General features: G+C 38.6%; 2 protein-coding genes across 9 annotated transcripts in view; one reads left to right on the top strand and one right to left on the bottom strand.

The window, feature by feature from the left end:
• Positions 1-19,867, bottom strand: part of APOO (apolipoprotein O) — a 59,523-nt gene extending 39,656 nt beyond the window's left edge. For 4 of the 7 annotated variants that reach the window (XM_087966910.1, XM_087966909.1, XM_087966913.1 and 1 more), the window contains exons 1-5: positions 19,736-19,867; positions 3,496-3,606; positions 2,506-2,625; positions 2,119-2,173; positions 258-353 (exon numbers count right to left, since the gene is read on the bottom strand). In XM_087966910.1, the coding sequence (XP_087823036.1) occupies positions 258-353; positions 2,119-2,173; positions 2,506-2,625; positions 3,496-3,606; positions 19,736-19,744 (391 nt within the window). In that variant the 5' untranslated portion in view covers positions 19,745-19,867. The remainder of the gene's footprint in view (positions 1-257; positions 354-2,118; positions 2,174-2,505; positions 2,626-3,495; positions 3,607-19,735) is intronic. The other 3 variants (XM_087966912.1, XM_087966914.1, XM_087966908.1) reach the window with 2 other exon arrangements.
• An 8-nt stretch (positions 19,868-19,875) lies between these two features.
• Positions 19,876-26,474, top strand: part of C5HXorf58 (chromosome 5 CXorf58 homolog) — a 43,614-nt gene continuing 37,015 nt past the window's right edge. Inside the window, exons 1-3 of one of the 2 annotated variants that reach the window (XM_087966906.1) lie at positions 19,876-20,049; positions 22,346-22,439; positions 24,115-24,214. In XM_087966906.1, coding sequence (XP_087823032.1) covers positions 24,167-24,214 — 48 coding nt within the window. In that variant the 5' untranslated portion in view covers positions 19,876-20,049; positions 22,346-22,439; positions 24,115-24,166. The remainder of the gene's footprint in view (positions 20,050-22,345; positions 22,440-24,114; positions 24,215-26,474) is intronic. The other variant, XM_026674896.2, reaches the window with a different exon arrangement.

The raw sequence follows: 26,474 nt of genomic DNA, 5'->3' as shown, positions 1-26,474 counted from the left end.
TTGAATTAGTTGGTACAATTGTTGGTTTGTAATAAGTATTTTTACACCTGTGTTATACATGGTCCTCTTGTCTGAAGCATGTTCAGCTTATTCCAAATAAATTCTAATGCTGATGTATTGAATTTTTTATTTTGAGTTTAATGATGGTAACACTCTGGTTAGGCATCACAGTAACAATTAACTGTACATCGCAGTTTAAATTCTACCTTGCTTAGAGAAAAAGGACACCAAAATTTGAAGAAACATTGAAAACATACCTCTTGCCAAGAATAATCCAACAATACCAGCAAAACTTATAACACCAAGCCTTGGATAAAATCCTGGAGGTGGAGCTTTGATGATTTCATAACTCTCTTTAAAAAAAACAGTATTACATTACCTACTGATACCTATTTACTAGAGTATTTAAATAGTATTCTGGAGTATTAAATTATTATTTGTATATTTCCATTATAAATAGCTAGTTACAAAATTAGAAATACATTTGATATATTGGTATCTAATATAATAAATATTGTTAGTTAGAAAGATATTTGCACAGTGTCCTTGTGACAATCTTGCTGGTAGGTTAGACTAAGAAACAATGATTGACTAGGAAGTATCAATCAACTTTTATGTTTAATTGGGATTTGAATCAGGTATACCTGCCATAATCAAATATTAACAATTGGTCTTCTGTTTTCACTGTTCTTTACTGTTGCTATTGTTCACTGGTAATTAGCATATCAAGATCAATTTTCCAGGCCAGCATTAAATTTGAAATGTAATTGTATCATATTTCTTTTCTTTGTTATTTATAAAGCTGTTCTCTTGGAAATTTTAAAAAAATATAATTTAAATGTTATTTATTTATTTATTTTGCATTCAGATGAAGACATTTAACATTTTGATCAAGTTTTAGACTTTTTACTAGATTGACATACTTTATCATACAAATAAATACAGTATATTATACATTACTTTCCTGAAATCCCTTTCTCTTCAATCTGTTCTGTGAGAGGAGGAAGGATAACAAATAGGACATTGCTTACAGAAATTGTGTGCTTTTTAAAAAACTGCACCCTCTCAGAGTGGCGAGATCGGAGAGGAAAGCATTTAAAGAGAGTAAGGTAGTTGCATAGTGTGCCCGTTTTAGGCTGTCAGTGCAATTTACTGCTTTTGATGTTTGGAAGACTTAATGTTTGGAAGCTTAATCTCTTGTAAACCTTTCCTCATCAATCTCCCCACTTTTGAAGGAGAAAATAATACAGATCAGGCATAGGATAATGCATATTGCCTGTAATGGCAATCATGGATTAAGGGACACTGTAAAGGTAATAAATTGTCTTAAATTGGCTATAAAATTATTTTTTCAGCCATTATAATTTTGAATGGTTGCTGAATAAGTAATTGATAAGCAAGGACTATCTGTGTTTGCTGAAATGTATGAAAGCACCTGTAGAGTACTAACTTCTCTGTTAAAACAGTTGCAAATGGTAACTGAAGAAATGGATGTTCAGCAAGGACTACCTACATCATGGAATTCATAAGAATTGTTCCTTATTCCTCACCTCCAACCCTCATGTTATTAAAGCAGCCTAAACATATTTTTGCTCAAAAAGTAACTTAATGAAATTATCTGAAAGGATGTTATGGCCTGTTATAATTAGGCAACAGGAAAATATATGCCAGGGGAATGTTAAAAGAAGAGAGAGAGAAAGAGAGGTATTGGGTTCTGGAACTGTTCAAGTAGACATTAAATAGCATTTATTAAAGATGCTTTGGTTTGGATTTCTAAACAGAGCACAGGGTTTGTACTCTGGATCCCAAATGATATTTTCAACTGTATAAACATTAACTTACTTTCACTATGAATGCCTATATCTAAACCGAATTTAGATATTTGAAGTCTATTTATATAAAATATCTTCCAAATAATCTTTTTAAGTATCCTTCTACTGTTGTCAGAAGGGTGTATACGACCTTATTCATAAAACAATCATAGGCAGTGGGAATGTAAGCAGATTGTATAATGAAGTTACAGTACTTTAAAAATATGTACAGTAACACAAGAACATAACAGTGTATTGTAATATTTCCACAATGCGTATAGTTTAATTTCTGGAAACATGCTCTCACCTTTAACATACTCACAGGCCTTTTCTACCTTAGGCATAGCTTTCCCAGTACAGTCCTAAAGAGGGCAAAGTTGAAACAACTATTAGTATACTAAAAGATTGCAGCATTTCTTCCAAAGCAATTTAAGTATGAGATATTCCTTGGTCTTCCCAGTGTAAACCATAGGCCCTGGCATTTTTAACCCAACCCTGATTAAATTTGTGAGATCAGACAAGATTGGCTACCACCAAAATAACTGAGTTGACAAAGTAATAATACTGAAATTATTGTGTTTACAGTTTAGATTGCAAAAGAAGTAGATTCTACTCATATAATTTGTGCGATAAAAGCTACTTGCTTATACAAATTATTCAGTTATTGGGATGGTAACAAAGTTAAATGCTGTACCTGAACCCAAGCTGCATATGGCTCCAAAGAATGCCGCAGATGAGAAATAGTTTGTTCCAGTTGTGACTCTGGATCTTCCACATACTTTGATTTTGGTGATGGACTGGTATAGAGTGAAAGCTGTAAATACCAGTAAATACAGTTATTACTTATGTTCTAATAAGTGTTTATTGGGGGTTCTCCACATGGGAAATTCTTCTACATTAACCAGAATGAGGCAGCACTGCAACACACCTTCATAAAAAAGAAAAACGTATTGGCAAAAATGTATAAGGATAGATCTGCTAAATATTGGAAATGTAATCAAACACCTGGTTCATATTACCATATATGGTGGACATGTCCATAAGCTAAAAATATTGGATGAAAATACATACCTGGTGGGAAAAAAATGATAAAACAGCATATAGACATGAAACCAGAAATATTCTTATTGGGCATTCTACCAGAAAAATATGATAAAAAGACTATATACTTGATTTTAAGTGTATTAACTGAAGCTTTGAATATGCTCAACAATGGAAGTGTGATGTGATCCCGACAGATGGGGAATGTAATTATGAAAATACTAGAATGTACAGAAATGGATAGACTAACACTTATTATTAAGGACAAAGAAGAAACTAAATACTTTTTGACATGGGACATTTCATCGATTGTTAGGCAATAAAAACAGAAGTTAGAAAGAAAGGGACATAAAAAGGATAAATGTTAAAATGAAAATTTGTTAAAATGGACAAACAAAATGTTGTTACTACAGTATTAATATTATTGTGATTAATTTTATTGTGAACATTTTGATTATGATCACCTAAAAACAACTGTACAATCAGACAACACACTGTTTGATTGAAATGGAATTTTTTATATTAATAAAACAAATAAAACTTGAAAAAAATAAAATAAATAAGAATAACTTCATTAGAAGAGAAGAAATCTAAATTATGAATCTACATACTGAAATCATTTAGAGAAGAGATAGACTCATACCTCATCAATTTTTAGTAGGTTCTTTTCGGATGATTTATTCTCAGCAGAATCAGCATGTACATGTACAGCAAGCAAGCTTAAGGTAGCAGGTGTAGCAATCAACTGCCTTATCTAAATATAATAAAAATGGAAATATTTCATATCTACCAATGGAACTGAATAGATACATATTTTCGCAATTCAAACATGAATTTAAGCAAAATTATTGTCAAGCGTCTGCACAGTTTTAGTAAAGTAGAAACTTAAAGATACATGCAAATCCACAAAAGTATATTTTTGAGTCTCAATAAGTCTGTTCCTTGTATCTCCTGTACTTGATGTGTACTACCATATTTCACCAAAAATAAGATACGGTCTTATTTTCTTTTGGGCTTGAAAATAAGCACTCGGGCTTATTTTCGGGGAGGTCTTATTTTTTTTAAGTGCAGGAGGCAGCAAGTGCAGGGGCGAACAGGAGTGGGAGAACAGCTGCTGTTGGCCCCACCATCCCACTGTCTGCTTGTCCATGGCTGAAATGGGCCAAGCTCTCAGCATGCCTTGGTCTCCACCTGCCCTGCCTGCTGGCCCAGCTGCTGCTGGGAAACTTCTTGGCCATGGCGCCTCACAGGGACTCTTTGCCCTCCTGGCAGGGTGGGTGGAGATCGGGGTGGCTTGAGATCGGGGTGGCTTGAGAACTTGACCCTGATTGAGGCTGCCGGCAAGTAGACAATGGGACAGAGAGGGCAGGGCCAGCAGTAGTTAGGGCATGTTTCTGGGGTGGGTCTTATTTTCAGGGAAACACGGTATGTCAGATATGTAAGTTTAGATAGCTGAAACCTGTGTTATTGGAAGAAAAAATTCTACAGGAGCCAGGAGCTTAAAACAAAGCACTGGACTGATTGTGGGGGAAAAGCCAATGACATTTTCCAAAAAGAGATGTAAACATGTTTTTGAAAAGAATTCATTCTCTTGATCAAATTACAAGGTCAGGTTTTTATGATCAATTAGTATTTGTTTTGGACACCATGACCTAATTCTAGAAACAAGGGAGTGGCATATGTTTCTTGTACAGCAAGGTTTACTTTTATTCAAATGGTTCATCAAGTATAACTCTCCTTTTGGAAGTTCAATGCTTCTACAACTCCCTCAAACATAGCAGAAGCTTAAACCAAACTCAAAACCTTAATGCATACAACTAAGTCCTAGTATTTCTTGCCATTAACATGTAGAGTTCAAAACTCAAAAACAATCACATAACAAACAGATCTGTGCAGATCCTTGTGCAATAAACACAGGATGGTTTCAAAGCAGCCACAGTGAGCTTTCAAGGGAATGCAGTTACTCTGTAAGATGTTGTATTTGGGTGTTAATCAGCAAAAGCAATAGTGATTTGCCATAGCTACAAATCATACAATTTGGAAGGGAAGGTATATGTTCTTCCATAATAAAAGAAGGTAAGCCTACTTTAAAAAATAAAATTGCTTATGTCAGCTCCCAGTCCGCCAGCCGGCCTGGAGCTGCCATTCAGGCGGGGGAGGAATGGCATGGGACGCATGCACATGGCCGCTGATGGCCACACCAGGTTGCCTTTCAGGCGGAAGAGGAGCTGCCAGCTGGGATGCCCACATCAGTTGCACGCCTGCCTACCTCACATCTGGCATGTCGCAGGTATCCTACAGAATGCCTGCTGCATCCATGGAGCCAGTGGATGGCCAGCGGAGGCACAGACTTTGAATACAGCTGATTCATGGCAGAACAGCTAATTATCGGTGTGTGCAGGTGCAGGGAGCTGGACGTGCTGGCCCAGGATGAGCAGCTAGGATGCTTCAGGAACACAAAGAGCGTATTGGCAGTGAGTGATAGGTGCGAAAGGGAAGGGTGGAACCGCAGGGCGGGCCTAGAGCACAATATAAGGGATGGAGGAGTAAACCATGGTAGCGCTGACTTTGATAACTTTGTTGTTGGTCACTCCATGATAGGTTCACATTTACAAGATAAAGGTTACCACACTGAACTATGTTGCTGGACTTTCTTGACATGGGACACTGCAATGACTTTCTTGACGTGGGACACCAGAACATGACGGGAAGTCAGTGCTACCTTTATTTTAATTCACCCCAGCTAGTACCTCTTCCCTTGGAGGGGGAGCTGTAAGAGATGGCAGAGGGAACAGAGGCCGGGGCAGAGGCTGCAGTACGAGAGGAACCATCCACCTTGGAATCCCTGACAGCACCACAAGACGCCCCTGCCCTGGATGTGTGTCCCAAGGAGCGGGCTGGCTCAGGTATTCCAACTGTCAACCAGGAGTCATATACGTCCATGAGGGATGCAGGTCAGAGGGATGTTCCAGCAGGGGAGTGGTGGAAGAGTTTGTCGGTGACTGCAGGTGCTGGGGAGTCATTGCCCACATTGATCCTGTCTGGCAGCCATTTAATGAAGTGGCAGGAAAGGCACCTGACTGAGGATGATGAAGGGGAGTGGAGCTACTCCACTGCACTTGGCAGCCAAACCATGGACTGGTTGAGGGAGAGGTTTGGAGAGGTCAGTTTTCGGGACATTGGGTCCTGGTATAGTGGGGACCAGGGGGAAGAGGCTCAGCTGGCCTGGTGCCATCGCTATCAAACCAACAACTGACAGTTCCTTCTGTGCATTTCCACTTAGCCAGCCCGAAGTTGCAAATGGAGGCAGATCAAGGGCGCGCTAGGAAGCCCATGAGGGGATCAGAGCCTGTCTCCACTATTGGACATCCAAGTTACTACCTAGGGGGGAGTGGTCATCAGTGGGTACCTGCCAGTGTTGCCAGCCCCCCAGGCACATGCTTGGCCGGCGGGTATCGGCCAAGAGCAAGGGGTCTGGCAATTGTGGGGCCCACCAGCGCTGAGAGTAATATTTGATGGCAGTTCAGATAAGGTGGCTCTCCTCTTAGGCCTCTTTGGCCAGGTGGATTGGTACGCACCCCTTTACACCTCCCAGTGGGCCATGGTAATGGCCGTAGAGGCAGTGGAGGATGAGGCAGCTGACTGGGTGACTGATCTGTATAGCGAACATGGCCGGGAATTAGGAAATGCCAGCCTGTTCTTGGAGGCACTGTATGAAAGGTTTGAAGACAACACCAGGGCCCACAGGGCAGAGGAAGAAATGCTGGCATTATGGCAAAAAGGTAGGCCAGTTATGGACTACATCTGTGAATTCCAGAGACTGAGGGGCTAGCCAGAATGATTGCTGATGCACCAGTTTAAGACAGGCCTTGACTGCATGTTGCACCAGGGCTGTCTACTGGGGCTTACCTCCATGCTTGGGTGCCTGGTATCCAAAAGCTACGGAACTGGAGACAAAGTTGCAGGAATACAGACCAAAAGGGGAGGTGCCTGTGTGGCCACAACAGTTTCTGGACTGAACTCCAAGCAGTGCCCCAGGGGCACTGGACCCTCGGGTGGCTCACCTGAAGGCCACACCAGGCCCGCCATCTATGTTATGTTTTAGGTGCAAGAAATTGGGTCATTGGGCAGCTGAATGCACCACCTTCACTCCAAAAGCAAAGGTGGGGACATGAATTCTGAGGAACACGGCCAAGAAAACTCTGGTGTGTTAGGAATAACATAGGTTACCTAACGTAGTTTGGGTAAAATAATATATATAAACTATGATAGTGAGTTTAAGTGTGTGTCACTTTAACTGCAAAGCATGTAATTTTGGGTGCGGCTGTAAATCGCCATAAGAGGGAGCAAGAGAACTTGATTGATTGCTGGCTTACTGGATTGCTTGCAGACGATGATGGATTGATGGTTTGTTAACTGCGTGTTTCCCTGCTGTTGCTGAAGGAAGAAAGGAGGTTTGACTTCTTCATATCTCTACTGCGAAGAGATATATTACTGGACTGATATTTGTAAGTTTAATGACCTCTTTTTCGACACTGGACTTTGCAACTGATTAATCCCCGGACGGACTGAACTAGTGAATGATATATGGACTGTTCTTGACTATGCTAAAATCTATTACTGGAATAAACTATTTAACTAGCACATTGTATCTGTTTTACTGAGTGTAAGCTACAACAACGTTTATCTCACATATTTGCCTGCCTGCCTGACTGCCGTGCAGGTTCTGCTAGGGTGTATATCCCTAACACTGGTTATGGGCCCAGCTGCACAGTCAGACTAACCAGGATATAACAGGCTTATATAAAGTGAGAGTTTGTGTAGTTACACAATACTGTAAACAGACAGCTGTGTTTTATTAATTATAGTTTAATATCCAGAAAAAGATGGCACAAGTCAATTTACCAAGTTTGTCTCTAATATCCAAACTGGATGGAACAAACTATGTTTCATGGTCTATGAAATGCAGCCTACTTCTACGCAGAGAAGGTTTGTGGAGTATAATTCAAAACCCACCAGAGGTAGATGCATGGGATCCGGAAAATGAGGATGATGCCCAGAAAATACAAGAATATAAACTGAAGAATGAGCAAGCTCTCTGTATAATAGGACTGACACTCTGTGACCAGCAGCTTGTCCATATTCGTGGAGAAGAAATAGCTGCTAAGTGCTGGGAGAATTTAAAGAAGATTTATGTTCGAGACAGTGTAGGAGCACATATAAATCTTACACGGAAACTGTTCAGAACACATCTTCAAAAGAATGGAGACATGTTGACTCATATAAACACAATGAAGAGAATTTTTCAGGAACTGCATGAAAAAGAACTTATCTTCACAGAACTCCATCAGGTTTATATAATTTTGTCTTCGTTAGATGAGAGTTATGACGACTATGTAACTTCACTGGAAGTACTGCCAAAAGATAACCTCACGTTAACTGACATTACTGGCAGATTAATTGAAGAAGCCAGGAGAAGGCTTGAAAGGGATCAACTCAGAAGGGAACCACAAGAAGAGAAAGAATCTTCGACAGCCTATACAATTAGAAAATGTTTTAATTGTGGAGGAAAAGGACATTTGGCTAGATTCTGCAAGAAAGGAAAACGCCACAATGCCAGCCAGAATGCTAAAAGGCATCAAAAGGATGAAAAACGCATAGAGTTAGCCATGTATAGCAATGAAACTGTGAATAATAATTTATGGGTTGTAGATAGTGGAGCATCGCACTGCATAACGAAAGATAAGAAAAGATTTGTTAAGATGTCCATGAGTTCACAGCAGATATCTAATGGCTGGAAAATGAAAGCAAAAGGTGAAGGTATTGCACATTGTTCTTGCATAAAAGAAAATGTAAAAATGTTATATGTACCACAACTTAAGTTTAATTTGCTTTCGGTTAGAGTTTTGGTTAAACTAGGTTATGTAGTTACCTTTAGGGGAGAAAACTGCATAATAGAAAAGGAAGGTAAAAAAGTGACTGCAACTTTAAAAGGTGAATTGTATGTGTTAAATGATAATTCATTAGAGGTAGCTAACACAGTATATAATAACGTTAAACCTCATGATGAATGCATACATTTGTTACACAGACGTTTAGGGCATATAAATTTTAAAATGCTCAAGCAAACGGTTGAACTGTCTGAAGGTATAAAACTGAAGCCTTGCAGTAAGTATTTGCACTGCAATGCTTGTAGTCAAGAAAAAAGCAAGGTAATACCAGCAAATAGAATAAATGGATTTAAAACTAAAGAACCTCTAGAGGTCGTATTTGCTGATATTATAGGTCCTAAAAAACCAAGTGTGGGAGGTGCTCGTTATATACTAAGTATAATGGATCATTATTCTAGATATGGTTTCTGTTATTTAATGAAGAGTAAAACGGAAACATATCAGAATTTCTTTAATTGGTTGAAGTTTGCAGAAAGAAAAACTAAAAGGAAACTAGTAACTCTTGTAACTGATAATGGTACGGAATTTATAAACAATAAATTCCAAAATAGACTGAAGATGGCAGGTGTTGAACATAAAAAGTCTGCACCATATAGGCCACAACATAATTCCTTTATAGAAAGACGAGGCCAAACAATACAGGCAATGGCTCGTACTATGTTGTCGGATTCAGGATTACCTGAAACTTTGTGGGGAGAAGCAATAATGTGTGGTAATCATATATTGAATAATGTTGTTAACTCAACAACAGGTGAATTACCATTCACACGGTGGCATGGTAGAAAACCTGACCTAAGCTACATGCACACATTTGGAGCACCAGCATGGGTGCATATTCCTACACAACTGAGACATAAGGGGCAGCATAGGGCTAAAAAGTTATTCTTTGTAGGTTATGAATCTAATCACAAATCATACAGATTCTGGGAAAAAGGTACACCTAGAGTTTACTGTAGTGCTAGTGCACAATTCCTTGAACATGTAGGATGGGAAAAACTGGAGCAAGATTCAAGTAAGGATGTAGTCATAGAAACCTACAAAAGACCAAAATCACATATCAGTAATAAGAAGAGTACAATTAAAGAGGAAGTACAGGAAGAGCACATAGGACCAGAAGAGGAAGAAATAGTTGAACAGGAAGAAATAGATAACCAGGAACAGGTAGTACATGAAAGTCCACCTGTAAGCCCTGTAATACCTAGACGATCAACACGTGAAACCAGACCACCTGACAGGTACCAAGCAAGTGTAGTTTGCCAAGTTATTAAAGTTCCAACTACTGTTGAAGAACTTAGAATGTATCCAGCAAAGGAACAAGAAAATTGGCATAGAGCAATGGAGAAAGAATTAAATTCATTGAAACAAATGGAAGTTTATGAAAATGTTAAATTACCTCCAGGTGAAAAGTCCATTGGATGTAAATGGATATTTAAATTAAAAACAGGTAAAAATGGGACTGTTATCCATAAGGCTAGGTTGGTAGCTCAAGGATTTAATCAAACTGCATGTGATTATGATGAAGTATTTGCACCGAGTCTAAAAGCAACAACCTTGAGAGCAGCTTTAGTGTGGGCAGCTAAGAAGAATTATATTATAAATCACTTAGGTGTAGAAACTGCCTATCTGCATGCACCATTGCAGCACACTATATACCTAAAGAAACCTGTAGGAATTAAGGATAATAAAAATAATAATGACTGTTGGAAGCTTAAAAAGAGTCTCTATGGATTAAAACAATCTGGTTACAAATGGAACCAATATATTGTTAAAGATTAAACAATATAGGGTTTAAAGCAGGTTTAGCTGATCCATGTGTATTTAAGAAAAAGAAAAATGGAACAGTGTCATTATTATTGTTGTTTACAGATGATATTGCCTTAATTACAAAAACTAATAATGAAGCTACTGAAATAATACCATTATTAGGTAAGAGGATAAAATTAAAGCAATTAGGAGAGATAAAACAGTATCTAGGATTGACAATAAGTAAAACCAAAAGTGGCTATAAGATATCTCAAGAGGATAAAATTTATCAATTACTAAAAACATACAAGATGGAACTTTGTAAACCGGCTAAAACTCCAATGAGTCAGGAATTTGGCCACACTGATGCTCAAAGTCCAAAATTCGATAAGACTATTTATCAATCACTAATTGGTAGTTTATCGTATATTAGTAATTGGTCAAGGCCAGACATTGCTTATGGCGTTAATCAATTGGCAAGATTCAACGCTGAACCCACTGAACAACACTGGCAAGCAACAAAACGTATATTAAGGTATCTTAAAAGGACAATGCACTATGCATTGTATTTGGAGCCAAAAGATGATCTGATTTTAAGTGCATATGCTGATGCAAGTTTTGCAACAGACATAAACACTAGGAAATCAACTTCAGGTACGGCTATACTATTAGGAAAAGCACTGATTGGTTGTAGGTCAATTAGACAGCAACACATAAGTATGTCCACAATGGAAGCAGAATTTTCATGTCTATCTTTATTATGTACTGATTTAATTCTGTATAAACAGTTGTTACTAGATATGGGAATAACTGTTAATGATTCTATTGTAGTTTATGAGGACAATCAAGAAGCCATACGGTTGGCTACAAATATTGCTGTAAAAACGAGATCTAAGCATACAGATCTTAGATATCTGAATGTAAGACAATCTGTAAAAAATGGTTTAATAAGATTGGAATATTGTATGACTGAAGAAAATATTGCTGATCAGTTTACAAAAGCCCAAGGCTCAGTCAAACACAAAGAAAGTTGTGATGACTATGGTTTAAAATTGTAAATAGATATCTTCAAAAAAGGTGACCCCAGCCTGGTTGAAAACAACAGAGCAATCTCACTGTGTTGTGTCATGTGCAAAGTCATGGAATCAATCATTAACCAATCCATTACCCTCCACCTAGACTCAAACAACCTACTCTCCAAAAAACAATTTGGTTTTAGGAAAAAATTGTCCTGCAATCTGCAACTCATACACTGTAAAAACATATGGACTACTCGACTCGACTAGGGTAAAGCAATATATGCAATTTACATAGATTTCTGCAAAGCCTTTGATTCAGTGATACATGACAAACTACTTTTAAAACTAAGCTCTTACAACATTTCCAGATCCCTTCATAAGTGGATTACTTTGTTCCTGCCAAATAGGCAACAAATAGTAAAAATAGGAAGTGCCCTATCAAACTCTGCACCAGTTAACAGCAGTGTCTCTCGAGGCAGCATTCTAGGACCCACACTCTTTATACTCTACATAAATGACCTTTGTGATCACCTTATAAGCAACTATGTCCTCTTCGCTGATGACATAAAACTATTCAACACCACCAACAATGCTACCTTCCTTCAAAGCGACCTTGATTATCTGTCTGAATCAGGGGTGGGATTCTAGCGGTTCGGACCGGTCCGGTAGAACCGATTGTTATGATTATGTGCAGTTTAGAGAACTGGCAAATCGCGCCACTGACTGGCCCCTTCCCTCCCTGCCCTTCCCACTCACTCCTTTTCATGCTGCCTGGTGAGCCTTCCTTTGCTTACTCGCCCAGCTGCCTCCCATGCGAACACTCTTCACTTGGCCTGAGAAGGTAAGGCCAATGGTGGTGGGGGCATGCTTGGCCAAAAGGAGTGCAAGGGAGATGGACACAGCAAGGCTTACTACCACCACTGCATTGCCTCCCTAACGACTTACTGCTGCCACAGTATTGCCTCCCCAAACAGCCTCGTATTGCCTCCCCGAACGGCCTCTTATTGCCTCCCCACTGCCTCCCCACATGGCCTTGTATTGCCTCCCTGAACAGCTTCATATTGCCTCCCTGAATGGCCTTGTATTGCCTCCCCGAATGGCCTCGTATTGCCTCCCCAAATGGTCTCATATTGCCTCCCCGAACGGCCTCATATTGCCTCAGCACTGCCTCCCCACATGGCCTTGTATTGCCTCCCTGAACAGGCTCATATTGCCTCCCTGAATGGCCTTGTATTGCCTCCCGAACGGCCTCGTATTGCCTCCCTGAATGGTCTCATATTGCCTCCCCAAACGGCCTCGGTATTGCCTCCCCATTGCCTCCCCACATGGCTTCACATTGCTCCCCAAACGGCTACCGCTGCCACTCTCCTCACCCCTTCCACCTCTTCCCCCTTCCCCAGGGAAGGGAGAAGGCAAAAAGCAATTCCCAGCCTTGAAGCTGGTTAGCTAGTGATGAAAGGGTGGGGGCTAACGCTAATCCCCTTCTCTTGGCAAGGCTGGAAAGGAGTAGAGATGGGAGGGGGGAAACGGGCAGAGGCTTCACAATCAAAGGGGTCATTCTCAATGATCTGGAGCCGGAGCCACCTCCAGTTAAACATACCTCTCTGAGATTCAGTGGATACCTCACGCATACGCACCTCAACTTGGTCTGCCGGGGCAACGCGGCCATCGCCAAAGCAGTACGGGGTTCAGAGCAAAGCCTCTCCTAAAAAAGTTCTAGGGAGACGAACCCAAACTTGCACAAACCTGCTGTCCCTTCCACAGCCAAGAAAACTTCCATTCAAACCAGCACTGCCTCACTCCTAGGAGGTGTGGGGGAGAAAGAGAATGAATGGGAGAAAAGAAAAACTTGGGCGACGAGGGAGATTGAGAGGAAACGAGGGAGAGGCTCTCTATACCCTTCTCCCAGGCTGATCACAAATGTTGAAAAGCTTCTGATTGCACTGTCTTGCTCTGTCATTCTTTCTCTTTCTTTCTCTCTCCTCCCATTAGTCTTTTTCTTTTCTTTCCAACCGCAGAAGCCTCCCAGGCAGGTAGGAGCATAAAACAAAAGAGAGACCTGAGAAATGGGAAAGAGGGAGTAGAAGTAAGGAACAAACTTGCCCCAAATGCCATGTCCGAATAACTTGCCCTGGGGGCAGGATGGGAACCCAGGCGTCTCACTCTAGGACAATCAGGGGACGAGCAAGCAGCAATCTCCATGTCTCGGATGCACCAGCCGTGGCCACAAGGAAGGACCCTCATCTCCTTTCTCTCTGCCGCAGGGAATTCCAATGTGTGGCAATGTAAACAAGCCGCCCGTTCCCTGCCCCTTCCAACTCCCTGCAAGTCCACCTCCTCCCCACAGCTGCTCCGGAGATGCTTGCTTCTGCCGATCCAAGTGCCCTGCCAACACAGTGCATGCACCCCAATCAGTCAATCACCGGGGTTTCCTGGGAGGCGGGCGATGCTGCCGGGCACTTGGAAAGTACTTCGGTGACCGGCCCAATGCTAAAAACAAACAACGAGGTAAGATGCGAGAGCTGATTGGAAGCGTGCATTTGTATTTGTGTGTGTGTGTGTGTGTGTGTGTGTGTGTGTGTGTGTGTGTGTTTGTTTCAAGTGGGTCTCCTAGCTTTAGAAGGAGAGAGGAAAGGAGGAAAGGAAGGGATAGAAAGAGAAAGAGAGAGAGAGAAAAAGGGAGAGAAAGAGAGAGAGAGGGAAAGAGAAGGGGAAAAAAGAGAGAAAGAGAGAAAAGAATAAGAAAGAGAAAAGGGAAAGAAAGAAAAAGGGAGAGAAAGGAAGAAAAGGGATAGACAATGAAAGAGGGATGGATGGGACAGAAAGAAAGAAAGAAAGAGAGGAAGGGAGGTAGGAGAAAGTGAATGAGATATATGGATGGATGAATGGATAGATACATGGAGGGAGGGGGGAGGGAGGGAGAGAGAGAAAAAAGGAGAGGAAGGAAGGACACAAACCCTGGCTTCAGAAGACTCTTTGAAACAGCACAGCAATTTAGGGCTAAAAGGATCTCAGAGGTCATCTTCTAGTCCAATCCCCCTGCTCCAGCATGAGATCCTTACAAAATAATAGAATAGCAAGGTTAGAAGGCTGTGTGTGTGTGTGTGTGTGTGTGTGTGTGTGTGTGTGTGTGTGCATGGCTGTCAAAACTCCAAAAACAGGTCAAGTAGAGATAATGTGAGGATTGTTTTGAATATGACTGATATTTACAATATCATAATGAGAAACAGGCAGCCTTGATATTTTAAGATGCAGAGAAGGCCTTTGACAATTTAAATTGGGTTTTTATTTTAAGTGCCGGAAGAAATGGATTTTGGAATGAATTTTATTTAAGGAATCAAATCAGTTTACATGTCACAGAAAGCAAAAATTGTCATTAATGGTGATTTAACTAACTCTTGGGAAATTCAAAAGGGATAACCCTTGTTCCCTCTGCTGTTCTGAATAGAGCAGAGGTGTTACATCGATTTCATTGAGTGCTGCATCAGAGTTGTGTTTGATCTCAGTGGGCCAGGGTGGGCATGGCTAGTTTCATGTCACTCGTATCAGGGGTGCCTACAGTGGCCTGAGCACTCTGCCAGTTAAAACGGGCTCCAGAGCTCCATTTTTGGCTACGACGCCCTCCTGCAACCCTCTGCCAGTGAAAACGGAGCTCGTGAGGGATGCACGGAGCCCGCCCGAGCTCCGTTTTCACTGGCAGAACCATCACAGGCTGGTCCTTTGCTGTTTCCAGGGCAGCCCCATGGGCCAGATCTAAGCACCCCATGGGCCGGATCCGGCCCATGGGCCTTGAGTTTGACATCCCTGGAATAGAGATATTAGGCAAGATGGGAAAATAAGGGGTATAAGTATCAAGAAGGAAGTTTATAAATTGAGGGCATTTGCTGATGATTTGGTTATATTCTTGCAACCCCAAAAATAATATAGAACATTTGATGAGAAAATTAAATGGGGTTTTAAGGGGTTTTAAACTAACAAACAGAAAACAACATTGATTAAGAATATGTTACTCAGGACAGTGGCATATTGACTAAAAAGTCAGGTTTTGGGGTCGAGAAAAAGGTGAAATACTTGGGGATTATGTTGACACAAACAAATATAAAATTGTTTGAAAATAATCATGTGCTTATTTGAAGGGATATTAAAAAGGACTTACAAAAATGGGACAAACTGCATTTATCACTATTGGATAGAATTTCAATAATTAAGACGAACATCTTACCAAAAATGCCTTTTTTATTCAGACATTACCAATACTTGCAACTGATAATCCATTCAAACAATGGCAGAGGGATATTTTCAAGTTTATATGGCAGTGGAAAAAACCAAGAATTAGATATAAGCTACTGCAAGATGCTAAGGAAAAAGGGGGCTTGGGATTACCAGATTTGAAATTGTATTTCAATGCATGCTGTCTGGTCTGGTTAAAAGAGTGGGTGAACCTCCAGAGAGTAAGGGGCTACTTGATTTAGAGGGTCATGATTTAAGGTTTGGATGGCAGTTATCTATGTATGATAAAGTTAATATTGATTTTAATAATCACTTTGCTAGATGTGCCATACTGAGTTTGGGATAAATATAAAACAAGGTTCTCCATGAAGTTGCCTCTTCGGGTGTACCCCCAGGAAGCCTTTTTTAGAAAGGAATGATGGCAAAACCAGAATGGTGGATGTACAGTAAAATATCTTTCACCTCTGATGACCCAATACTAAAGTCAAGGGGAAAGCTTGAATTAAAAGGCTATGTTTGCCATTACATATCAACAATTAAAAGATTTAAACTAGATAAAAAGAGTTATGGGTTTGACTTTGTTAAAAATGAATTGGAAATCTTACTGTGTGATAGTGATGAACACAGTACTGCTAAGATTTATAAAATGTTACTGAAATTGAATTTGAAAAGTGAACATGTAAAACGTATGAGTCAGAGGGCAAGGAACTTTTGATATAATGTGATGCTTGCAAAATGGGAAAATATGTGGACAAAAGGTTTAAAGTTCACATTAAACTATAATTTAAAAGAAAACTTCTATAAGATGACGTATCACTGGTATTTAACACCAGACAAATCTATAAAGTATACGGGTATTTCAAATGACTGTTGGAAATGTAAAAGCAAAGAAGGGACTTTTTATCATTTATAGTCAACATGTGACAGACAAATTTTGGAGTAAGACTCATGTTTTAATACAGAAAATTCTTAAAGATAAAGATGAAACCAGAAATTTTTCTTTTAATGGGTTTAATGGAAAAAGGTTTGGAAAATAAATTTGGAACTTGATTATATATGTTGACAGCAGCAAGACTACTGTATGTATAAAAATGGAAGGACGCTTCAATTCCCATGATGGATAAATGCCTACAGAAGCTGATGGAGTTGGCAGAAATGGCTAAACTGGTCATTTTGATCAAAGAAAAGAATACTGTATGAGTACTTTTGTTTTACTACATGGAGACCACTTCAGGACTTTGTGCTTGAGATGGAAAAAAAATGAAACTTTGATTTTTGGTTTTATTGATTACACTTTTTTATAGAAATGCTAGTTTATATTATTATGAAAAAAATAAAAAGTTGAGGTTCAATATTAATGCTTTATTTTACTGCAACAGAGGGAGTCGGAAGTCAACACTTTTTTTCTTCTTTTTCCCTCCCCCCCCACTTCTCTCCCCCTCCCCATTTTCCTATTTGCTTTTGTATTTTATTCTATAATCTAATAAAATGTTTAAAGAAAAAATACTTTTTTGTTGCTAGTGTTGATACCATCTCGAGTTCTACCGTAAAATACACGCAATGTTTTTTCTGCCTTCCACTGCCCAGCATGCACACTTTAGTCACCATGAGTACCAATTATATTAAAAATGGATTCAGAGAAGTTAAATAGATTCTTTTAAATATATATTTAGAACTTACATTGTAATATAAATATACGGTATATAAGCATGATGGTTTGACTATTGCAATGTGCTCCAAATGGCAGTGTTCTTGAAGACTATCAACTGGTGCAGTATGCAGTGCATGCCTTAGTATGTCCATGTAACTCCTGTGTTTTGCATGCGGCACTGTTGACAGTTTAATCCTACATAGCATAGGGCCTGGTTATTGGTTGCCTGTCTTCCATAGTATCTGCCCAGTTCAATTTGATCTGGCAGGGTTGATTGGGATCTAGTTACCTTCGATTAAACGCCATCTATCAAGACCCTGAAAACCTGCCTTTTCTGTCACAGTGCCTGCTCTACAGAATGATGTTTCCCCCAAGACCTAAATGCCCCTCTGATATTTTGAAGGGGCCTGAAGAATTGATTCTTTATCCAGACCTTTGATAGGGATGACAGAAGCCTCATTTTAATTTAGGTAATGTTCTTTTGTTTAAACTTGGTTGGTTATACTGCCATGTCTACTTTTGGGCTTGTTGTTGTTTTTGTTATATTTATGGTCATATTTTCATGTTTTCTCTCATTTGTAAACTTCCCAAAGTCTCTGGGAGTTGGGCAGCACATAAATTTAATAAATAATAATTACTATACTGTATATCCTAATTTTCAAAATGCTACAAATTTCCAATACCAATCTATCTTACAGGATTGTTCTTGTGGGGAAAATAGAAGGGAGCACTGTGTATATTCACTTCTTTTAGTTACTTACAAAGTTATAAAGGTGGGATACTTATCCTTCTAATAAATAGATTGAAATTATGTATTATTTATTTATCTAAAAATTCAACAGTAAAATCAATTACCTGAAGAAGTGAAGTCTCTAGATTCTAGCATATGTGCAAGCAGGAGCTAGACTGCCATCTGTTGGATATATTTAACTACATTTGAGTAGGGAAGCTGAACTCAATGGTCTCTATTTTATTATTCTATTTTAATTAATAGGTATTAAAAGCTGTTAACTGACAGCACAAGTAATTAATATGTTATAATTAATTAATTAACCAACATGTCCAAACTATACTATAAATGAACATTCAGCCTGGAGTCTGAAAACAGATTTCCCATTCAATAGTGGACATGAATTAGTTGACAATATGAATTTGAATGACATATAGCCGTGATGGCGAACCTATGGCACGCATGCCAGAGGTGGCACACAGAGCCCTCTGTGGGCATGCCAGCTGTCACCCCAGCTCAGATGTACGTGCATGCGCACGCACCTCCCGCCTGCTAGCTGGTCTTCAGGTCTCTGCTGTGCATGCGCAGAGAGCAGGGGGCATACACGGGGCACGTTTGTGCATGCGCGGGGCACATTTGTGCATGCTTGGGACACATGCATGGGGGACACTAGCACATGCATGGGGGATGGGACACATGCACGGGGAACGTGCACATATTGCATTTTGAGGATGCACGCGCACATGCACACTTTGGGTACTCAGTGCCGAAAAGGTTAGCCATCACTGACATATAGATTATGAACTGGATTATTTCTATACCATTACTTGTTGGTATAATTCCTCCATACCAGGTTAACGTTTAGCTTTGTTAATTGTTGTAGTTTATTCTTTTTTATATCTGCTCTACAAGACAAACATGTTTTCAAAATAAGAAGTTCCTTTTACTACATCTTTCTCCAAATCTATGTCCTCTAGATATGCAAACGTAATACTGGCTAGGAACCATGGAAGTTATGGTTCAGGACTTCTGGATGCATTCATTCATTCGTCTAGCTCAATCTTGCGATCAACTTTAAATACAGCAGCTGAACTAACTTTTAAAAAAATGTAGGCGTTTTAGTCTTTTTTCCATTTCATTTTTGCATCATTTAACATGAGAAAGAATTAACATTTTGTGACTATTTCCTAATTCTAATAAAGATAATACTCAACTGTACATTCGGAAGTGTTACTTTAGTTTTATCGATCATCGCTTTATTAGTGATTGAGCTGTTCATATCTCATTACGCGCTCGTCTTTTCTCCTCTCTTACCGTTCCTTATTTATTTATTCGGTAACAAATGTTGGCGTTCGAGGCTGGATAAACCTGCACGAGTGCAATCCCGTCCCTCTTCACCTAGCCTTTCTCCAACTAACAAGCAAAAGCCCAAAGAGTAAGTATTGTTCTACAGTTGATTTCAGACAGCTCAAAATACGCACATTGCGTGGGCAGCACCAACGATGGAGAAGACTATGTCGCCAATTTTGTTCCTGAAAGTACTAAGGAAACTTTCTCACCTTGAACATAGCGGTGAAAATGTGTTCTCCTGATGTGTGGCCAGGGCTGATGACGTAAAACGTATGCGCTTGATCTACGGGTACTGTAACGGTAAAAGACGGCGGACGTTACGTGCCACTTAAAAAAAAAAAAAAGCACTATTCAGAGGCGGGTATTGCTTGTCCTGCTTGCTGTTAAGTAAAGCGTCTAGTATCTAGGCAACCGCTAAAAGCGGTTGAACTGGAGATGCTGCCAGCCAAAGGTGCGGGATGATGTGGAACGATACACCCAGATCGCCTTTCGTCCTAAACGAAAAGGAAAAGGAAAAACAGAGGTAAACCTTCCGCTCTGTTATTCCAGGAGTTTGACTGTAATATGACACCGGGATAGCATAAGCCAGGTTTTGAACTCTGTTATGGACGACAATGTGTTCTCTTTGTAGTTTACAAAATCATATAAGCTATATGTTAGATCTAGCATACTTGCCTAAAATAAAAATCAATAGTCACTTTCCAGCATGGAAATTGAACTTACTTTGTTGCCACCAAACTCAGGGAACCTGAATGTGGCGCAGAATTGATAAGAAATTGATGCCTGGATCTGAGAGACACAAAGGGGCTTCTTTGCCCACCTGAAAATATGAATCACCAAGTAATTCAGGCGAAGCAAAAGAATTAAAACAATTAGTCTTTTTTTAATAATTTAAATAATACAACCAAAAGAGGAACAGAGGTAGATGCAAGCATTTCATATTGATTCATCAGTACCTACATTGCACTAGCACGGTTAAAATCACCCTCTAATATAACATCTAGCAAGAGCATTAATTAAGCCTATAACATGCAGGAAAGCAACCAATGACAAGCCTTATGCCCACAGGAGGCATAGATTGACATAAAGCCGTTTCTGCATGCACAAGGGGGCTTCAAATGGTTAATTTATTTATTTTATTTATTTATTTATTTTGTCAAGCGATTATGAGATAACAGGTATAAGTATAAATATGGTTATGAATACATGAATTGGATACGAATAAGGGGGGGGAAAGCAATAGGACAGGGACGGTAGGAACGTTGGTGCGCTTATGCACGTCCCCTACAGACCTCTTAAGAAAGGGGTGAGGTCAATAGTAGACAGTTTAAGGTTAAAGTTTTGGGGGTTTGGGGAAGAAACCACAGTCAGGTAGAGTATTCCAGACATTGACCACTCTGTTGCTGAAGTCGTATTTCCTGCAATCAAGTTTGGTGCGGTTAACCTTGAGTTTGTATCTATTGTGTGCTCTTCTATTGTTATGATTGAAGCTGAAGTATTCATTTGCAGGTAGGACATTGCAATGTATGATTTTATATACTATATTTAGATCGGACTGAAGGTGGCATAGTTCTAGATTTTCTAGGTCTAGAGTTTCAAGTCTGGTGGCATAAGGTATTCTGCAACGAGTAGAGGAGCAGAGAACTCTTCTTGTGAAATATTTCTGGACTTTCTCCATTGTGTTAATATCAGATACATGATATGGGTTCCAGACTGATGAGCTGTATTCAAGTATAGGTCTAGCAAATGTTTTGTATGCTCTAGTTAGTAGTGTGATATTACCAGAGAAGAAGCTACGTAGGATTAGGTTAACAACTCTTAATGCCTTTTTGGCTATGTAGTCAGTGGGCTCTAGCACCCTGTCCTATTGTTTCTTTTTATTCTTCTTATATGTATCCATCTCATGTATTCAAAACTATGTTTATTCTTATACCTGTATCTTGTAAGCGATTGACAAATCAAATAAATAAATAAAGTATAGTGTTTTCTGTCTGAGCAGGGAATTGGAACTCCAAGGTCCCTGGCAACTCTGTTATTCTGTTAAGTGTATTCAAGGACTTCTGAATACTGTTCTGCTCCACTCAGTCTCAAACGGTGAGATGGGCAGCAATAAATTTAATAATAATAATACCTACCTTGACCATCAGCGAGCCACCACCTTGACATAATTGTGGGACTTGTGTGTTTTGTGGAAGATAATTCAGAGAACTATGCCAGAAATTCAGCCATATGGACAGGTCTCATCAGAGGAATGAGACAGAGTGTCTCATAAAAAATGTGGTGAGATGTAAATTATAGAAACCCATACTGGCTCAATCATTGCCCGATCACAAGGATCACACTAGGTATTGGAGTTCCAGGACATCTGGTGAAAAATGGGCTACATGATTCAGGACTATTGGCTGAGTAACCAGAGCCAGCAGCTGCAGAAATGCTGAAAGAAAAGGTATTTGCCCATTGCAAATATACAGAGCAAAGAAATAATCATCTGTTATTACAGATCAAACCCAGCAAGAAAAGGATATTTAACAAGAGAGCAAAGATAGTACCAATAATAATAGGTATCTTGGTTGCAATCCCAAAACAACTGGACCACCACTTGAACACCATTGGCATTGATAAATTCACCACCAGTCAATTGCAAAAGACAACTTCACTTGGGACAGCTTACATCCTGCAATGATACCTCTAACACTATCAAATGTCAACATCTGCTTGTACCAGGTCCTTGGGAAGGACTTGATAGGTGGATAAAAATGCCAAATTAGTCTGAACATCTGGCTGACTGTGCTCATCATATTATGCTCTCTATTGCTTAGTGCTGAAAAGACAAGTTCTCCCATATCAGTAGAAACAACCTTGGATAACAAACAAAAACATATTTTCCTGAAGTTAGAAAAGAGGCCTAGCCTGGTAGGTTAAAATGCTAATATCATTTTTAAAAATGCTAATAATATAGCCTACAATTCCAAATAATACTATTTGGATGATGACGATGGTGATGGTGATGATGATGATGATGATGATAAAAAATGTTTTGAAATACCATGCTTAATATGGTAAAAAAAACCAGAAATCGACATACTGGAAAGTTATCCCAAAGCAGCTAAAATATATGGCAATTCTTCTATTAAAATTGTTAACACTATATTCATATATAATGAGTAATAAATAAATACATTTCCAATGAATATAAAAGTTATTTCTATATTTTTAATAAAGATGAAAAATGTTCATATAGAAAAAAACAGTAACATTAGGAATAATTTAATAATTAAAGTTGTTCTATGGTTTTGTGGAACTGATGGAAGTGTTTTGATATTGCATGGTGAAATACAAAGTCATACACTGGTATGACTAGTCCATATACAAAGGAACATACAATAAGAAATAAAGAAGTGAAAGAATAGGTGGACATGGACCTATTCAGGTGATTTGGAAAGTTAAAATAATTTGACAGCAGATATGGGTAGATAATAATATGAAAGGAATTATGAGGGAGATACAAGAGGCATATATATATATATATATATATATATATATATATATATATATATATATATATATATATATATATATATATATATATATATATTTTCTTAAGTTTTCACGGTACTTACATGTATGGTATTCAGCTTTGTTCGGGTATTTTCCCACGTCATTATAGTTGTGCTTTTAAAGCACAACTATAATGACACTGAGACAGTTTTATGGCATGATCTAGCGATTGACTGAAATGAGACCAAAGGAAAAGGAAGTATCAAAGAAAAAGTCAATATGTTTTAATAACTTTCTCCATGTGCCTCTCCTCTCAGGGAAATCCCATACAACAATTCCAAGAAATAATAAATATACCTTTTAATTCATAAATTATTCCCCTTATTCCTACTTATCTTTTTATATGGTCATTAGTTTCCTTTTTATTGAAAATATAAATTATCATTACAAATCATATGCAATTAAGCTTGTAATAGTGTGAGATAAAATATCTGACTGACTGACCAACTGATTAACCTAGATAAGCTGTCAAAATAATATATGGGAAAACAGGATGTAAAGAATTCAATAAATGTTGGGAAAAGACTAATTAGGAATATAAATGGAATAAAGTCACACTAAGATCAGTAACACAAAACATTACAGTTACTACATCTCTCAAGAGATAAAATCCCTAAAATAATTATATCTCAGGTTTTTTTTTAAAGTATCATGGCTAGACAGTTTAGATGTATCAATCATAAAGCTATGTCTTTTCACTTTCCCAATTTTCTAGTTAAAGGAAGGATAAAAATGAAACCATGTAAAGACAAGAAATACTATCTGAGGCTGGTCCAAGATCTTGGGGTATTCCATATCATCTCAGACTAATTTGACCTCATTCTAGATTTGCTCTGAATATTATTGATGTTGGGATGTACACCTCTTATATGTATCACATGTAAGGTTTATGAATCATAAACAATATAGGAATGTCTGACTTGTTACTAATAATTTCAGTCTAGAAATATTTGACTCTTCTAAATTGTCTGTTCAAATAATTTTCCAATAGTGGCACACAAAGTTGGAAACATTTACTTTTTTCCACCAGGGTTAAAAGAGAGCAAGCAGCTGTAAAAATTCAGAAGAGATGGTGGATACATATGACAAAAAGACTATTTAAACTTCTGAAACACACAGTTCGTGCAGCGGTAATGTATACAGTGATGCCTGACTAAATGTAGCATTATTATTCTACCCCTTAACTTCTTTTTCTTTCCACACACCATATTTTAAGATAGATCCCCTACATGCAGACATGTTGGTAGTGTTCACATAACATAAAGATTTCTGATGTATAAAAGTTTCTGTCTTGCTTCGTAATATCAAAGTTGTAGAAACAGTACAACTACCATCTGTGGCAAGCTATGTCAAGAGGCTGCTGAACAACTAAACTGAAATCCAGGTCAGATATCAAGCAAAAGTTTCCAAACAATCATAAAACAACAAAAATAGCATCCAAGGATAAATTCAGGGGTTTATGAAACAGAGATCCATACATGTTAAAGGAATGAATGAAATAGCATTGTTCCAGCTATTAGCATGTATTCAGAGCTGGTATTCTAAAGTCAGAACTCTCAAAAACGTATCCAGAATCTACCACAATTAGCCGTCAGGTCAGATAAAAATTCATTTTGACAAATGGTGCCTGATGTCTAAATAAGGTCAGCACTCTTATTTCTCAGCTAAATGCCATGTTTTTTTCAGATTCACTTTTGTGCCATCCAACTGTTTTACCATTTTCCCTGATTCTGTTGAAGGTTTCCAACCACGTGAAAATTTGAATCTTTCCTTTACATTACAGACTACAGAATTTGATGCTATCTGGAAAATTAAAATTCTGAAGGTTTGGTGTGTGTGTGTGTGTGTGTGTGTGTGTGTGTGTGTGTAAAAATATAAATGTACCATGTTTCCCTGAAAATAAGACCCAACCAGAAAGTAAGTAAGTGCTATGATTTTTAGGATGCTTTTAATATAAGCCCTACCCCAAAAATAAGCCCCAGTTAAGATCATCAGCCCTGGTGGGGGGTCAGCATAGGAGGTGGCAAGTGTGCAGGAGCTGACAATATTCAGCAGCAGCCCATTGGCTGGCACATGCTGGGGATGTGCAGCCCATGCAGCGCAGGTGTGTCCGAGTGTTGCAACCACCTGGCCATCCATCCAAGCAGCAGGCGGAGGCAGAGATATATTTATTTTAATAATTAAAGCAGATCCATATCTGAGCTTAACTTTCACCATTCAAAATACATTAGAGTGCAGTATTGCACCTTTACAATATATGCTCTCCAGGAATATAGACCTGCAAACTGTATATACATATTCAGTATATTGGCTAGGTTTTATGGCTTGATAGTGGCACCAGTTGCATTTCTTTGCATATATCACAGTTTCTTCACTCTTTTCTTTCAGCAACCCGCTACAAATTTTGAGAGGGTTTCTGCCATTAGTAATGGGAAAGTAAAGATTTATTTTCATCAATGAGCTGATTTTTTATTGGCAGTAAGAAACCAATTATTCTGTTTCCAAAACAATTGAAAGAGGAAACATTTAAATTATAGTACATATTCTAAATTAATTTTATATAGTATAAAAATAAAATATCCCCACATTTTTAAAGTCTCATTTTTTCTTATATGTATAACATATTTAGCTTTTTTGCATCATTGTCTCACTGCCTTTTTTTCCACTGAAAATTGTGCAGCCATGGCCACTTATCTCTGTCTTACATTTGTAGTAATTACAAATAATATATTGCAAAATTTATTTTTAGAGTTGAACAGCATTATCTTATATTTCAATTACTGTTATTTTGCCTAGAGACGGGATGATTTAGTAGTCTTAGTGCCAATAAATATCTCAATATTCTAATTAAAATGTATTAAAAAGCAGATATTCTTTTTTCTGAGTGAAAAATTTGAAAACCAGGTCTTTAATATTGTAGCATGGATCATGTTATTCAGTGTTCCTCCAAATAGTGATATAATATGATTTATTTCAGGATTTTCCATATCACTCTCTTTCCCACATCTCATCCCAGTGATATTCAAAACTGCATAAATACTGAGTATGCAGAGTGCTCATTGAGCTATTTGCAAATACTGAGTATGCTGGGTGCTCACTGACCTATTTGCTTGTTCAAATATTTCTCCAAATATTTCAATTTCTAAATATTGGGATATTTTAATAATACTGTTGCCTCTCTGTTTCTCCCCTGAGCTGTTCAGAGCATCCAGTAGTGGGAGGTGCTTCAGTCTCCTCTTGGATTTGCAGGATGCTCGTCCTCCTCCATGGGACTCTTCCTCAGTGTCCCCCAGTTTTTAGCTCAGCCTTTGTTGAGATAGGTAGCTTTCCAGATTGGCCGGAATAGCAGCTAAAACAAAAGAGAATGAAACATCAGGTTTGCTTTTTCAC

Source organism: Notechis scutatus, chromosome 5 (assembly GCF_049901735.1).
Source record: "Notechis scutatus isolate UNSWTSFEM ecotype Mainland chromosome 5, rNotScu1.2, whole genome shotgun sequence".
Taxonomy (NCBI): domain Eukaryota; kingdom Metazoa; phylum Chordata; class Lepidosauria; order Squamata; family Elapidae; genus Notechis; species Notechis scutatus.
The sequence above is the reverse complement of the archived record's forward strand: the minus strand, read 5'-3'. Positions and strand labels throughout refer to the sequence as shown.